The 17767-nt window shown below is 45.5% G+C and overlaps 1 protein-coding gene across 1 annotated transcript in view; it reads left to right on the forward strand.

Annotated features, from left to right (window-relative positions):
- Positions 1–17767, forward strand: part of MORN1 (MORN repeat containing 1) — a 417830-nt gene that overhangs the window by 218569 nt on the left and 181494 nt on the right. The window contains exon 11 of the mRNA XM_083163328.1: positions 11212–11360. Within this exon, the coding sequence (XP_083019454.1) occupies positions 11212–11360 (149 nt within the window). The remainder of the gene's footprint in view (positions 1–11211; positions 11361–17767) is intronic.

Raw genomic sequence — 17767 nt, forward strand, 5'->3', positions numbered from 1 at the left:
CGTTTAACATGCTCTTCCATGTGTTCTTAATGATGTTTGGTGTCTGTCTACTGAACATGCAGGTCAATTTGGCTATATAGCATGTTCAGCAGGCCATCGGTGAATGATAGCGGCAGACTACTGTATATCATTCAGTGTGTACGCACCGTATCGGTCACCCACGGCCGACATTGTTAACTATATTGGTACTTGTTTCCTAGCACGGCACCCAGATTTCCTACGTACGGCACCGTAGGGAAATCGCATCGCATCGCATGGGCCATTAGAGCGGCTTTTTTAATGTAATTTTTTCTATCCTCATTGCACCCCACTATATCGCATCGCATGGCATCGCATGTCCTGCAACATTTTTTATCGCACCCCATCGCATCACATGGCATACAATAATGGCATGCTATGCGATGGGATGCGATTTTTTGATCGCAACCTATCTTTTTAATGTATTCACTGACAGAGAGCAGTCAATACATTACATACAAAAATCGCATCAAATCGCATCGCATCACATGCCATACAATAATGGCATGCGATGCGATTTCCCTACACAGAATAGCCCACTACGCAAATGCTGTAGTGGGCGCCGTGCTAGGAAACAAGTACCACTATATTGGCTGCAGCCAGGTTGCTTTAGGGTTGGCTAGTATGGGGTAAAATTTGAGGTCCTAAGTGCGCTGGTGGCACTCTTACTGTATCTTTCACTTGTGATTCCCATCTCCTTCCAGCTGTGATGTCATACTCATAGGCGTGCGCACGGGGGGTGCCAGGGGTGCACAGGCACCTCCTAATGACGCCCCCCTCGCTGCTGCCGCGCCGCCTCCTTCACTTTTAAAAAGCCGGCCGGATGCTATCACCCGGTCTGCGTCTCCTTCCCCCCTCCGCCCGGCACCTACATCGCTCCTCCGCCCGGTCGGCAGCAGCAGCCTTTTCCTCCCTTCGTCGGGCAGCGGGAGGGCTGTCCACCCGACACCTCCTTCCCTCCGCTGCCTGACAGCAGCAGCTTACTTGCTCCCCGTGGCAGTGCTCTCCCCTCCCTCAGCAGGCTCAGGGCAGCTCTGTCCCATATACACGCCACTCTGTATATGGGACAGAGCTGTGTATATAGCACTATGGGGGCATTACATTGCGTGGCAATATGGGAGCATTATGTGTGTGGCACTGGCACTACAGGGGGAATTATGCATGTGGCACTACTACAGGGGCATTATGTGTGTGTCACTATGGGGTGCAGTATGTCTATGGCACTATTGGGGCATTGTTTGTGACATGAAAGGATTAGCATTATGTGTATGGTACTACAGGGAGCATTATAAGTGTGGCACTACAGGGGGCATTATGCATGTGACACTATGGGTGGCATTATGCATGTGGCACTATGGAGGGCATTATGTGTGTGGCACTACGGGGGCATTATGTATACAGAACTAAGGGGGGCATTATATGTGGGCAATAAGCATGTAATCCCCCCAGACATCGAGCATGTAATCCCCCAGGCAACGAGCATGTATTCCCCCTGGGCAGCGAGCATGTAATCCCTCCTGGCAATGAGCATGCAACTACCACTGGCAACAAGCATGTAGTCCCTGTGGCAATGAGCATGCAAACCCCCCCCCCCCCCCCCACGGCCATGTCAAGGAGCATGTAAACCCTGCAAAGAAGAATTTAAACCCTGGCATCGAACATGTAATTCCTGACAACGAGCATGTAGGTAAGCGTACTTATATGGCATAATATGTAAGGGGCATTATGGTGTGTGGAATAATGTGTAATGAGCAATATGGTGTGTGATTATAATATGTAATGTATACATGTTTACACTATATACATTTGGTGCATGGCATAATGTGTAATGGGCATTGCTGTGTGTGGAATAATGTGTAATGGGCATCACAGCATGTGGCATAATGTGTAATAGGTAATTCGGTGTGGGGCATAATATGTAATTGGCATTACATTGTGTGGCGTAATAGGTAAATGGCATTACAGTGTGGGGCGTAATAGGTAATTGGCATTAGTGTGTGGTCTAATAGGTAATTGGCATTACGGTGTGAGGCGTAATGGACATCACAGTGTGAGGCGTAACGTGTAATGAGCATCACAATGTGAGGCGCAACATGTAATGGGCATTACAGTGTGTGGTATAACATGTAATGGGCATTAGGGCATGTGGTATACTATGTAATGGATGTGTGACATGTAATAGGCATTATGGTGTAAATTTTTGGCGCATGCCTTCGGCGCGTACTGTCACTATTGTCCCTATTTTACCAAAAAATTGTCAAGCCCTGGCATAATGTGTAATCGACATTACTGTGCATGGCATTATGTGGAATGGGCATTACTGTGCGTGGCATTATGTGTAATGGGCATTACAGTGTGTAGCATTATGTGTAATGGGCATTACAGTTTACATTTTTACAGTGTGCCTGCGGTGCCCACTGACCCTGTTTCTGGTACGTGTGGGTGGAAAAGTCCATGTACATAAATAAGTCACCTTCTATTTAGTTTGCATTTATGCACAGTAGGCCGAGATGGACACGCCCAGTAGGCGGTAATGTACACGCCCAGTAGGCATGATGGACACGCCCCATCCAATGGTGCACCCCCTAAGAAAATGGGCTGCGCACGCCTATGGTCATACTGTATTTGTTATACAGTATATTGTTACATTTGCTGATATTATTACAGATCGGTCAATATAATGTATTGAGTTAAGTTGGCGGTCCAATCAGGTTGCCTATCAGTGATCTAAATAGCCAAGTATTCTCTTTTTTTGTTTTAGGTAAAGTGGTTCTATGCCTTTCCCTACTATTAATACCCCGTTCTCACTGCAGGCAAATTCCCGGGTCTAGCATGTCGACCCGGAAATTTGCCTTTTAACACTGGCTTTTTTGCAGTGTGAACGGGTTGCATACCCGGATCTCATACACGGGTAAAACCCTTCTTTTTACCCGTGTTTGAGATCCGGGTATGCAGACACGGGTTGACCCATTCTCACTGCATAAAACCCCATTTTAAAAGGCGAATTACCGGGTAGAACTTCTTCACCCGGGAATTTGCCTTGCAGTGAGAACGGGGGTCCGTCCCTGCAGTCCCCAGGATTTTAATGCCGGGTAAAAGCCGTGTATTTCTCACTCGCAGTGAAAACACGGTATAAGTGGAATTATGAGAGCTTGTATCTTTGTGTTTTTTATTAGCTGTATGGTGTTATATTGTAGTCTGGATCGTGTTAGCTGTTTTCTTTATTCAAATTGTACGTAGTGGTTTTTATTATTAACATATTTACTTCCAAACGTGCTAAATATAAATGTACTCAGAATAACAAATGATAAGTACTGTTCGTCTATCATACTCACTTCTCTATGAATACTTTACACATTGGACAATATTGTCTCTTGAAATGCATGTTCCATATTTTGTAATTAAGCCAACGCTATTGTTAATAGTAGTACAGTACTAGCCATTATAATGCGCTGCAACCTCTTCCGTTTATTACTGACTAGAAAGAATCTGTAACATCTCCTTGGACTTTAGAGTGCATTAAGAAATTACAATTATGCTGCCAGCAATTTGGTTCCTATTCATTGCCCAGGGCATTTCTAGTGCTACCTCAGCTAAAGCTAATGCTGAGATGGAATGTCCTTGTAGTTGTAAAATGCTTAACTCTCGTCTAATGTATAGCAATTAGAAAATAAAGACCTTTCATGGAGAAAGATGGATTTTTAACGTATAAAACCAAGTAGTGTAATTTGAGGTTCTTTTCAGCTGTGAATGCCTTAAAGTTCACAATCATATACTGCAACAAGTATGCTGTAAGAGGGTGCTTATGGTCTGTTTAATAGCAGTCTTCCCATCTCTGCTGATGATAGAGGGATGCAGAAGGGTTCCCTCTGTTAATATCAGGGTGCCTTTTAGCTACGTGCTTGCTTGAAGGGCTGGCTGGTTGAGACAACTTTCACCCATTCCTTGTCTTCACCTGATTTTTTGTTTCTGGCTCCGACTGATAACGTATCCTTATCCATAGCAATGGCCACATCAGCACGGCAATGGACACAAATGGAGTTCAGAGTTTGGTACATAGCAAAATACTGTAAGCACGCATCTTGAACAAAGTATTTTGCAATGGAAGGGGTGCACATATCATATATATATATATATATATATATATATATATATATATATATATATATATATATATATATACACAAGTCCACTGTATGCCGGCACTCACCTAAAGATCCAAGCAAGGTGCCTTCCCTGTAAAAATGCAGGTAGAATTCCAAAGGGTGGGAGGCACTCAAATAAATAAACAGCCACTGTGATGAAAAAAACTGTGTATTATAGCGCCAAACGCTTTCGGTAATTATCCCTTCTTCAGGGCACAAATCACACTGGAGAAAAGCCTTTCTCCGGTGTGATTTGTGCCCTGAAGAAGGGATAATTCCCGAAAGCGCTCGGCGCTATAATATTCCTCTTACCAATGTATGGGACAGACGAGGCGGCACTCAGAAGACTTTTTCAAATTATGTTTTTTGGTGAAATACAGTGCATCAACGTTTCGGGGGGTCCTGTTTCGGGGTCCTGAACCTCGAAACGTTGATGCACTTTATTTTCACTAAAAAACATTGTTTGAAAAAGTTGTACTAATTACCCGGGCTTGCTAGAGGTGCCCGGCAGGGGCCCTGGTCCACCCATCCCTTCCCCCTCCGTCCCTCCTGGGCAGCAACAGCAGCACACACATCTACAGCATGTGCTGTGCTGACAGCAGGTTCAGCATGAGTGTCTCACTGACAGCGTGAGAGCTCATGCTGAGCCTGCTGTCAGCACAGCACATGCTGTAGGTGTGTGTTGCTGCTGCTACTGCTGAGTTTAAAAAGAGTTTTCTTTCACCTCCCTCTAAAAAATTTGGGGCATGGCCCAAGAGCGGGGGAGGCACCACCTCCCACACTTAGGCCACACCCACCAAAATGTTATCGGGGTCCGGAATTCCTCTCGGCTGCCCTGCTGATAAGCCTCCTGTTCATTTGCTTATTAATAAAACCCTGTCTTGCTGCAACCTATTTCGTTTGAGCCTACCTGCCTCGCAGCCAAGATCTCACAATATATCATATATATGTAATACACTAAACATCGGCACTCACCTTTCCTAGTTTTGGGGTGCCCTATGGCTTGTTACCACATTGTTTTAGTTCATGTATTGATCAATGCATTTAAGCCTGCAGCTCCCTTCACAGGACCCCACTTTTCTGCAGGTCCTAACACTATCGCTCAAAATTATTACAATAAACATAGCTATCATATTGGCGGCTCCAAACAAAATCATTCCTAGGGTATCAAATTGTCTAGGGCTATTTACGGTGGAGAAAAGGGCCAATCCACAGTTAATAGCCTCTTGAATTATGACTAGTCCCCAATACAGAGTAAAGTAGACCCCATTTTGGTAGACCGTACTCAAAGTCCCTTATTCTGGTTGACTCACTCTTGCACAAATTGGCAAGGGGGACCAATGTTTTGCACATGTGCAGCAGCATTTCTGTGAACTTGGCGCAAAATCTGTTCACCGAGTGCAAGCTCGCTGCCTTTCGAGCAAGGGGGGTGGGAAGGGGTGTGGGGTGTCGGGCAGGCCCATTAGCATATGTGAATGCCCAGCATTTCATGGACGTTCCCAAGAAAATGCTGGGCTTACATATGCTAATGTGGTCTTGACGCACGTGCAGGGGGCGGACAGCTGACATAACCGGATGACAGCTGCCCGCCCAATTCCCTAAATTTCTACATGCATATGTGCTAATGGTCTGGACTAGTCAGCGTGCGAAGGGGGGCAGGTGTACCACCATTTGCAGGACGGATGCTGGATGACTCGCAAGGGAGCGAATTTGCGCAAGAGTGAGTCAACCAGAATAAAGACCAATGTACAGCACCTATTTCCCTTGCATACATACAAAATAAAGCAGATCAGACCATATATTTGATCTCAGCAGCCCAGAACACACAAACTACAGATGTAGCCGGCTACATCCTTGCCGGGGCTGGCGATTCTATCGCCAGGGGTGCACGCGCACGAGACACTCGCACACCCCATGGCAACAGAGCCTGCCGCCAGTTCCCGCCGCCTCATCCGCCGTCACCGCCGGTCCCCCTCGCCACCCCGCCCCCCCCCTAACTGGGCAGCATCTCCCTGAAGCAGAGATGGGCAGGGAGACGCTGCCCAGCCGCCGTGATACTGGGACGCTCTATCGCCGGCGCTCGGCAGTGAAAGGGATCTGGCGGGCGCCCGGCAAGGATTAGACAGGCTACATCTGTACATTTGTTAATTACCAGCACACAGCTCTGTAATGTTTTAGAGGAACTTGGGCTTTCAGTATTGGAAGCAGCCAATCAGACATTTATTGGCGTTAAATAAACGAATAAAATAGTTTTATCCAGATTATATTCCCCATATGAGGAAGTTTCTTACATAATCTGATAGCATCAGAGATACCAGTGGTCTGACACAATGCACTATTTGGAATGACTGGTCCATGGGGATTCCCTCGCCTCTCCAGTGCTTGGTGCTGAAAGTTCCTCGATAAAGCTCATTTTTTACATTCTTTTGTATGACTGTCATAAACTAATACTTCGAAAAAATAATTTCTTTATCAAATAATGACATGCCTCTACATTTTTCACATAGCTTTATACCACCATGTTGTAAATCTGTTAACTGCCCGAAGGAATTGTTATTGTAATGATAACAGTATCATATATTTCTAAATTCTGCTTTTTATAAAATACTACTCTGCTATTCACATAGAAATAGCACAATTCAGTTTGTAACGTAATCTGATCATTTCCACTGGAGTCAAGTTGGTAAAATGCAGCAGACTTTGGGGGTGTTTCTATAACGATCGGACGGGGAGGAATTCAGCCCTGTTCTCTGTGCATACGTATGTATTTGTGCAGACCCCGGGTAGCAAACAGGTTCACTGAGACATTTGCTCCAGTGGGGGCGGGCAGGGGTGGACACTGTCCGGAGCCGGGAAATACCCAACGTTTTATGGGCGTCCCCATGAAAATGTTGCCTATTCTCTTAGGAATGCAGGCACGCAGGGCCGGCGCCACCACTAGGCAGCCTTAGGCATTTGCCTAGGGCGCCGGCCACTGGAGGGTGGTACTGAGCTGCAGCAGCGCTCCCGCCCGAGGACTCCTCGCAGAAACGAAAGTTAATGCCAATTAACAGCAGGAAAGGAACAGGTGAGCTTACAGCCACCCGTCCTGTGGAGCCCGCCCATTGAAGTGATCGGCGGGTGGTGCTGGCAAACTCCCCCCCCCCCGTTCTAGTCAGCGGCTCTCTGCGGGAACAGGTGAGCTTACACCTGCCCACCCGTGGGGCCCGCCCGTTGATGCCATCGGCAGGTGGTGCCCGCAACCCCCCCCCTGTGCTGGTCAGCGCCGTGGCTATCTGTGGATGAGCTTACACCTAGGTCAGGCGGGTGGGTGTAAGCTCACCCGCAGATAGCCACGGCGCTATCTGCGCGGCACGGATGAGAAGTGCCGGGTGGAGAGAGGGCTCTGCTCCAGCAGCCTCTGAAGAAAGCCAGGGGGTGGGAGTCCCACTCCCCGGCTATGTTGAGGGGAGGGGGGGGGGGCGGCGGGGGAAGATTTGCCTAGGGTGCCGGGACAGCTCGCACCGGCCCTGCAGGCATGGCATTCCCTGATCATAGCGGGCACCCCTGCCCCCTCTTCGTCAGATTCTGATGGAAATAAAAGTTAGTTTAGACTGACTTTTATTTCCGAAGGGGAGAGAAACAATTCAATGGCCAGGGACCACCGAATGATTTCTCTCTCTGCCCGCCACATGCAAGGGGATGTGTTCATCTAATTCCCTTCATATGTTACCAAAGGCATTCGGCCGGATGCCTTTAAGCCGCTCACTAAGCACCAAATGACAGCTGCTTAGCAAGCAGTCCTGAATCACCTCCTTTGTGAGCACTTTTGTAAGGTGGATGCCACCTGCTGAGGTCACCCAGCCGTGGTAGGTGGGCACACATTTATGTCCAACAATTGTTCTAATATTGGAGTAGATGTATGAAGCAGTTATTAGGTAAGAGAAGTGTTAAAGTGCCTGGTACTTTATCACCGGCCAATCAGCTTCTGACTGTTAAGTTACAGGCTGGGTTTAAAAAGGGAGAGTTAGCAGCTGATTGGCCGGTGATAAAGTTCCAGGCACGTTATCACTTCTCCGTTATCACTGATTCATCAATCTACCCCTCATTTTTTATACTCCTTGTCTGTCTATTTATTACAATTTTCTATTGTCTATGTATGTACACTTTAATGTAGACACCTTCTACTGGACTAGCATCTCACCCACCTGCCCATGGGTGTTTTTGTTAGCATGGTTCCTTGCATTTGCTGTCTACAGTGACAATATGATCAGCGATGGGTTGTGATCTCCCCTCATAAGCATTTTAGTTTTTACAGCTTTCACGCTTGTATTCGAGCAGTCGATGTTATCTTAACAAATTGCTTTATATGTTAATAAAACAAATGGGAATGAAAGTATATGATAAATAAAGATGGGTACTTGTTTCCTAGCATGGCCACCCCGATTTCCATCGGGGTGGTCGTGTCGGAAAAATCTCGTCGATCGCATCGCATGCGATTTGGTCGCATGCGATGCAACCGACCCGATTTTTTTATTGAATCAAATGTGGATAGGGTCCCTGGGACCCGATTTTACATTGGATTCAATGTAAAATATTCCCTAGACCCCCAATTTTACAGCGTAAACCCCACCCCACGATTGACGTGAACCCGAAGCGTGGCGAGCGCAGCGAGCCCGCGAGGGGCGGCGGTGGGCGTCCTCCGACCTTTTCATTCCCCTACTATCCACGTCGGCGTGGAGTTGAGAATATATAGTGTGGCGAGCCCGAAGCGGGGCGAGCGTACGCGTATAACTTCACAGGTATATGCGTCCCCTCGCGGGGCTCGCCACGCTTCGGGCTCGGTGGCTCGCTGCGCTCGCCACACTATATATTCTCAACTCCACGCCGACGTGGATAGTAGGGCAATGAAAAGGTCGGAGGACGCCCACCGCCGCCCCTCGCGAGCTCGCTGCGCTCACAACGCTTCGGGTTCACGTCAATTGTGGGGTGACGACGGGGCCATATATAATGTGAAATGGGTCATATTGGCCCATTTCACATTTTTTAATATGTGAGATGGACTTAATCAAGTCCATCTCATCTTGTGCCATTATAATGGCACAAGACCGACGCAATGCTCCAGATTTCAATGTTAAAAAATATTTAAACATTGAAGCCTATGGCAAAATCGGGGGCATCGCGTCGGTCGCGTCGGGGCCAATGTTAATGGTCCCGACCGACGCGATGCCCGCGATTTTCCCTTTGACGGCAAAATAGACCTGATTTCAAAGGAAATCGGGTCCATCGCGGCCATCGTGTACCTTAACTTAAAGGTACACGATGGCCGCGATTGTCGCCGTTCTAGGAAACAAGTACCTAAAGATGTATTCAAATGCTAAGTAGAATGGATCCTATTGTACAATATACTGACAGAGCTGTAACTAGAATGGTGGGACGTACCAACACCAAGGGTGCGTACTACCGTCTGGCCAATATGGTGGTGCTTCACGCTTTTGTTCAAGATGTTTGCTTATCGCTTTGCCTGCCATTAACAATGGCAATGGGATCCTAATGCTATAACAACACATCTCTGCATCAGGAGCTGGAAAATCTCAAAAGAGAGGACAAAATTGATGAAGTCATTGTACAGGCAGTTGCAGTATCCAGATATCTAAACCTCACTTATTTAAATAGAATTACATCATTCATTGCAACTTAAGGCATCAGTATCAATTTTTGAACAATTGGAATCTTCTATGACGCCTTCTATCATATAGGAATTGACAACCTATTTATGCCTCTCATACAGTAGCTGTAAGTACAATTTTATATACAGAGTTATTTTAACTACAATTTTGCCATTAATGTGGCTCTTATCACCTAATGGGGCAGTATTGAAACTGTTTTGATGGGAATGAACTTGTAAGTGTGTGGTCATCAATTGACTCCACTTGCTCCTAAGTTATTGAATCTTTACCTTGAGATCCAAGGGTCCAAATCCATTCAACTGGGCACCTCCATTAGGTCAGTTTGGACACAGATCCATTCAGGATGAACAGACAGATTTTATGCAGTATTACTTTTATTGCACTTTAGGCCAAAGTAAAAGTACATTGGGCAACACATGCTTACTGATATATCATTAGCGCACTTACGTGTATTAAAACACTAGCTCCACTCCAAATTTTTAATAAGAAATATTTGCTCACTTCTACACCTTCTGTGTAACTCTTGACTGCCCCTCCCCTTTAGAATGTAAGCTTTCACTAGCAGGGCCCTCTCTCCTCATGTGCTTTTCTTAAAATATATACGGTACATATATTTCTGCCACCCTAATAATTGCTCAGTGTCCTGTCCCCTGATGCAACTGTCTTTATTTACCATGTACTTGTCTTAAATTGCATTGTACAGTAATTCGTTATTTAATTGTTTGTTTTTGCCATTTATGTATTGCTAGGCGCTGCAGAACCCTTGTGGCAAATTTGCCCAAGGCCCACCTTGTAGGATGTCCACCATTACACTTCGAAATAATGGAATTGTGAGAGGAAAAACCCTAAAATAGCCTCTGTTTCAGTAGCTTGGTGTAGTAGAAAGATGAGAGACAATCCGTTATAGGACACATAATTATTCTAATGTTTTAGCCAACTGACCTGAGCCTTAAGCAGCTCAGCTCCATTATTTGCAGTGATAAGGGAAGAGAAGTGAGCCAGAGGAGAAGTGGCCCATGGCAACCAATCAGCTGCTCTGTATAATTTTATATTATGCAAATCATATAAGTTACTTGAGTACTGATTGGTTGCCATGGGCCACTTCTCCTCTGGCTCACTTCTCCCTTATGACTGCTTCATACATCTACCCCTTAGAAGACAAATGCACTCGTTCATTGGCCTAGGCAGCCCTACTAGTTCCAAATATCACCCTGCTGTTTATGTTATTTGGTGTATAAGTAACTTGGCCATAGGCGTAAGCTGTACAAGTTTTTACCCAAATTCCTTAGTTAACATTTTAGAAGAAGACATACTTTGATCATACAATTGTGAAACAGATACCTGATCTATTTTTGGGCATTTTTTTGTGTTCTCTACAGTACAATACCCAAAGATCTCCATAAATGAGGAAGACGGCTCTTTAACCCCTCCTAACAAGAGAGTCGAAATGGGCCAAGCTGTTTTTGAAGATATCCTATTTGGCCCACCATCAGCCAAGGTTCTTAGTGTTTTGGAGAATACAGAAAAGGTAAGCAGTATTGCTGCATCTCTTATTATTTTTCAGGTTGGAATGAACATATATTTGTGGAAAGTGGCATTCCACTGAATAAAATATGTCTTCGTGCAGCTCTATATGTAGCTCTCACAATTATTTATAACAATGCCCCCTCCCGACTACATATCAAAAAGCATGTGTCTTCATGGAAATAAAAAATTGTGCTTTGAAGAAAGTCTGTGTGAAACAACATGGTTGTTGTTTTTTTGTCCTGTTACCTACAAAGGATTATTAAGATAATAAACAGGAGACACATCACCACAGCAGTTGGCAGGTGTCAAAAAAGAGATAATTGACTGAATGAGTACAAAGAAGTCACTATTTCTGCTTCTTTGTATAACAGCAAAAAGGCTTATTTTACTAGCATGGATATTTTTTTTCTTCCATTAGCTAAAGGGAGAAATGAAGCATGAAAAGGGGAGAATGTTTGTATTTAAGAGAAGAAAACAATAGTTGTTTTTTTTTTTTTTAAGAATTGTTGTAGCAAGTTTCTAATGATAATAATCTTGGCATAAGCGCACAATCTGTAAGGCTTGCAGGCACTTGCAGCACCCTGGTCACCACATTATTGTAGGAATAATGTTGGACTGGGAGGGTAAGGGTCCACCGGGGGGAGGTCCAACGTGTGATGTCATGACATATCGGACATTATGATGTCAGTCCACCTGCCCAGTGCAACCTTCCTGGGGCTCTTCTTCACCCGCTCCCTGTGCCGATACGCTACCTCCTGCCCCCCCATCCTGCTGCCGTTGCTCCCTGGCACCTCTGCACTGGCTCCCGGGCTAGATGTCCACCGACCAGGTGCCTGCACACACTGCTCAGCTCTGTCCCCCTCCGTGGCTCAGCCTGTGTGCTCCAATGTCTCGTCAGCCCCATCTGTGGTCCCCTGGTTAGACTGTTGTTTGGTCTCAACTGTAGATCCAGGATTCATTACCACTGATGAAATCCCAGACTAGTTTGTGTGACTACCATCAGTTTTTGGCACCAGGTCAGCTGATGGGGCAACTATTGTGCATGCAGAAACCTTGATCAGACCAAGCTTTTTATGTAGTATGAAGTGGATAGATACCAACGAAATGCAAATCTCCTTTCTAACTGGGCCACAGGCCACCTCAACCATGATTGCTATGTTGTCCTCAGTGATGATGGACACAGTTCAGTTGGATCGTCCCTCGCCTTACAGGGACCATCTCCCCTCATGAAATTAAGCATGAAGTGGTGCTTCGTCCCCAAAAGCAGCTTGCAGTCAGTCAAAACTCTTGTAGTAATAGAAGATCGTGGTTCTCCAGTGGCCTCTGTTGATGTCTACATTGAGTTTTTGAAGGAAGTGAAAATGCTGACTTATGCTGTGTGCAATGCTGCTTATATACAGTCAGATTGTGTCCACTCAACCTATGCAGTCCACAGCCAGTATTTTATTGCATATCCCACGTATCTGTGCCTCCCTGATTCGTCCAGCCTCCATTTTGTCTGCTATATCCTTCCAGTCTCCTAAAGAATTTACCAAAATTTCAAAAGGTTGCCAAACTGGAAATTTGCTTAATATAACAATGTTGATCCTCCTGAGGTTATGTCATTATCCAGATCAGTCTCTGGTGCTGCCTGTATGATATCAAATAGTTCTGTTGAACCTGAGCCAATCACCTCAGATAACAAACAGGCCCTGTAGTTTGAGGACTAAGGCGGCACACTCTTATAACGATTCTTCAGTATAAGAGAAAAACAGAATTCTTGTATTCAGGATGACGACACACAATGCCCGGCTTCCTGGAAAGGGATTACAGCAAGATGAAAATATGTATTATTTACTGAAGGATTTCCTTTCTTTGTACCCCGATAAACCAGTACTTGATCATTCCTGCTCAGAACTCGGGAAGAGGGGAGTAGTATCAGTATCTCATAAGAAAAACCCAGTAGTCCTACCGGTTAATCGACAGGAGCAGCTGTTTATTCACGCTCTTGTTCAGAACAACTGAGCCATCGTGAATGTGCCTGCTATCTGCACACTTTCTGGCTGTAGCCAATCCCCTGCAACCTGGATGTATACAAGACTGATACACCGCATCACTCTTACCTAAAAATTGTATGTGTCGTCCAATTCAACTGTTCCTGGTTTCCTTGACCTACTGGGAAGTGACCCTTGGCTTCGGCTGACTTCCACTTCATGTCTGATTTCACTGGCTTTGTTTCTGACCATGTGGTTGGATATTTCCTTAGCTACCAGCAGAATTTTCCTGACTACCTACCTGTGTCCTGCACTTTTTTTATCTATGTCTCTGATCCTGGCTATATTTAACCACTCAGGTACCATCAACTGGAATCCAACCCCTGGAATCCCCTTAGTGAAGTCTCTGAGCTTTAGTTCATGGGACAAAATAATGAGGCCTACAGAATGGATTCTGCTGGTTCTGTGCCCCTTAGGAGTTGCTTGGTCCATTAGCCCCATGGTCTCTGACCTAAGACCTTGGGGCAGGTGTACAGCTAAGCAGCCTATGGTAAATACTAGGTCTGCACTAAAGCATTGCTGTGTACATCGCACATGGAAATAACTTAAATAAAAAGCTGCTTGTTTTTCTTTCTTTTTTATAATTATTATTGTTCTGGTTCTCCAAAGCATGTTCTATCCTTTGACACCTCCAGACACAAATACTTCTACACTGCAAAGTTTATCAAAGACGCTTCTCAGTGTTCTGATTTTCTTCTAACATAGCAGTGTGTCCACTTCCAGCTCTTGACATCTTATTATTGCATTGATTCTCCCTCCCCGAAATGATGTCTTTCACTTGTGAGCATTGTTGAGCCAACCGGGAAGATTTATCATTGGGAGGAAGCTTGTGTCAGTTAACGGGACAAATATTGTAGAACGCTACCACCACGGACCACAGTGTGTTCACTAATCTCTTCACACCTCCCAACGTTCTTTTACCCTTGAAATCACTGTAATCGCGTTTTCTGCTAATCAATATTCAGTACGGAACACCACAATCAACTCATCTCATGAAATGTCACAATAACCCATGCACAACCCATAAAACAGGTGCAAACCAAAATACAACAGCTGCATAATGCCACAAAAGAAAAAAAGGTATTTGCGCTGCACTTGTGCATTTTTCCGCGTTAGAAAAGGATCATTCATGAATCACTTGCAATGGCCAATAATGACTTACTGGAAGCATTACTAATTATGTGTCTTGGCGTTTTCTTTATGTATAGAGACTTGACATGGAAGAGAAATGCGTTGCTGCTTTTCAGCTATTGTTATTTAGCAAACTGTCAAGGACTGACAGCCAACGTGTCAGTATCTTCAATGAGGACTGATCCGTTACCATGCCACAAAGGCAATGAATAGCTACAAAAAGCAGATTGCCCCAAAGTTTTGCCAACAGGGAAGATTTATGGGTTTTTAATGTGCCCCGTAATGTGAAAACTGTGTGTTTACTTCACTTAAAGCTGTTTAACCTAACTTTAATAGTTAGTTCAATGTTTTGATTACTAAATGTAACTGCTTACTGAATTCGTAAAGGAACATTAGGTCCCCTAGGTAAGTGGTAATAGTTTGCCTAAAAATCCCCTTTAAGAGCGATATATATTTTGAAGAGTTGGAGAACTTAAACTTTCTGCAATGTGCTTGACCTCAGCAATTATAAACGGCCTTTCTAGAGGTCAATTATATGTTTTAGGGCAGGAAATCAAACTATTTTGCTCTGGGACCCCATCAAACAATAAAAATGATTACAGGGCCCCAGCAAGTTACCACAGAATGGCCAACACATGTATGGAAGCACTGCAGCGGCACAAAACAGAAGTGAAGTGATCTGTTGCTATATATGATACACAATTTCGTACACAATTGCAGAGACGAGCTCCTTTCAGAGTCTCTGTCCTGCAGCTGCTTTTTAACATATTCATGGGACTGTTAAAGTTTTGAACCTGCTTTGAAGGCTTTGGATATGGCAGGGAGGCAGTTGATGAAATGGGGAGGCAGATAATGACAGTTAGGCTGAACTTTGACCCCACAGATATCTACACCAGTGATATGATGAGTCTGAATAACATACAATTCTACTGGTTTTTAAGACATCTTGGTTCACTGACTAAGAGATCAGAGAAGTCACCTTAATGGTCAGCAACAAGGAGTCGCGACCCCATGCTAAGATGGTCGTGACCCACTTTGGGGTCAGGACCCACAGTTTAAGAACTGCTGTTTTAGGGCATGTGAAACCTATTGTAGTGCAATATGTTTATATAGTACAGGTCGAGTATCCCGTATCCGAGTATCCGTTATCCGAATTATTCCGAAATACGGACATTCCAGAAAGTGAAAAAAAAAATTTTTTTTTTGCTAAAAACTCACTGGGGACATTTGTAACAGCATCACTGGGGACATGAAATGTAACTGGCACTATATATGTGCAAGACAATGATTGCTTGGCATTCAAATTCAGTGCTGAGATAGTACACACATTTTGTTTCACGTTTTGAAACCTTGTTTTTTGAACAATTAAAATATATTTGTGTGTATTTTATGTGGTAATAAAATATATTTGTGTGTATATTATGTGTTTATACAGCATACATGCAAGATACTTCAAAATACATCATTGAAATATTAAAATATTCCGAAATACGGAATAATCCGTTATCCAAAATTCTCCTGGTCCCGAGCATTTTGGATACGGGATACTCAACCTGTATATTTAGCAGTAGTTGGGACCCCAAGGTTGTTCACACATAGGAGGTCATTCTGATTGAACCGCAAAGTTTTGCGGGTCATCTAATTGCCGCCCACCCACCGCGGTCTCTGCTGACAGATCTGCAGAGCCCCTGTATGGCCAGCTGACATCCGGTGACGTCAGCTAGACACCCCTGACGTTACCAGATGTCAGCTGTGCGCCCCTGGCACTCGTGTCACCAGCAAATCACCATGGGAAAGCCAAGTGTTTTCATGGGAATACCCATAGATGCAGCCCATGTCCGCCGCCCCCGTGCCCTCCATCTGCACTGCTGCGTGTGAACAGGTTGTTGAGTAATCAATTTGCCGCGCACGCATGCACAAAGTGGCTGCACATGCACATAAAAGTTTATGCGCATGTGCAGTAACACAACATCACTCCCCTGTATGAACGCGTAGGGGAGTGAACCAACCTTAATGAGGGCCATTGTTTTAGGACTACAAGAATCTTTGAGTCATTTTTCTGGAACCCCAACAGAGGTAGTTTTTATTATATTGTATTATATATTTGACCGCCACTAACTTCTGTTAGCGTAGGGGGTGCCAATATTGGGACAATTACCCATTCTGCCTATGCCTGGGTTGGAGGTAGGATTCTCCCGGAATCGGTGGCAACCCTACAGGAGGCTTTTCCTGTCTCCCGGATTCCGGGATTCTCCCAGAATCTGGGTGACTTTAAAAGCCACCACAGCCTCCCCATTGTGTGCACGCTCCTGACCTGCTGCCGCTGGGGAGTTGCCTGTGCCTACAGATGCTTTCGCGAGATGATGATGTCATCATCTTGCGAGTCTTTGTCTGCAGAGGCAGCCCCGCGGTGGCAGATAGAGTGTAGTGTGGACGGACGGCGCGTGGTGAGGTCGCGACTCACCTCATTCTCTGGGCTACATGCTGCGGCTGCCTCTTTACCCGGCCCCAGTGATATGTCAGACCACGGAATTCGGCAGAAGTGCACCAGCCGCCAGAAGATGGTGAGTGGTGCTGGTATGTGCTGCCTCTTACCCACCACATGCATAGGGACTGGATCAAGGGCAGGTAGCGCTGACTGGAGTGTTGTACAGTACAAGTGATCCCAGTATAGTTGTGTCAGGTGTATGTAGCTGTCACAGTGTGTATGACAGCTACGCACACCTGACACAACTATAATGGAAGCACTTGTATTGTACATGCGTTTACTGCAGGCTAAGACTTGGCTGCCAGCCAGGCCCCCTGTAGGACTCTGGGCATTTTTGCTGATTTCCCTGATGGATCGCCAATCATTACTGTCACTGATCAGCAGAACAGGGAATCAGGCCTTATGCTGGGTACACACCAGGACAACAAGGGTCCGATCCCATCAATCTAGATCCAATTCCGACCAATTTGATGTAGATTGTGTGGTGATTGGGCCCTTTTCTGTCCTGGTGTGGACCGATACTGATCCGATGCGCGGCCCCGCGGGTCGGTCGGTCGTTATTCAAATCCTACCTGCAGATCTGAAGAACGACCATACAGCCGGGTGCGGGTCGCCATCGGATCGGACCCGCTCACGGTGCACATCGTGAGCGGGTCGTGCCTCCCCCCGCACCATCGTGAGCAGGTCTGAAGAAACACTGACGACCCGCTCACAATGTGCATCGTGAGCGGGTCGTCGTGGTGTGTACCCCACATT

This window comes from Crinia signifera, chromosome 19 (assembly GCF_055691185.1).
Source record: "Crinia signifera chromosome 19, ASM5569118v1, whole genome shotgun sequence".
Lineage (NCBI taxonomy): Eukaryota > Metazoa > Chordata > Amphibia > Anura > Myobatrachidae > Crinia > Crinia signifera.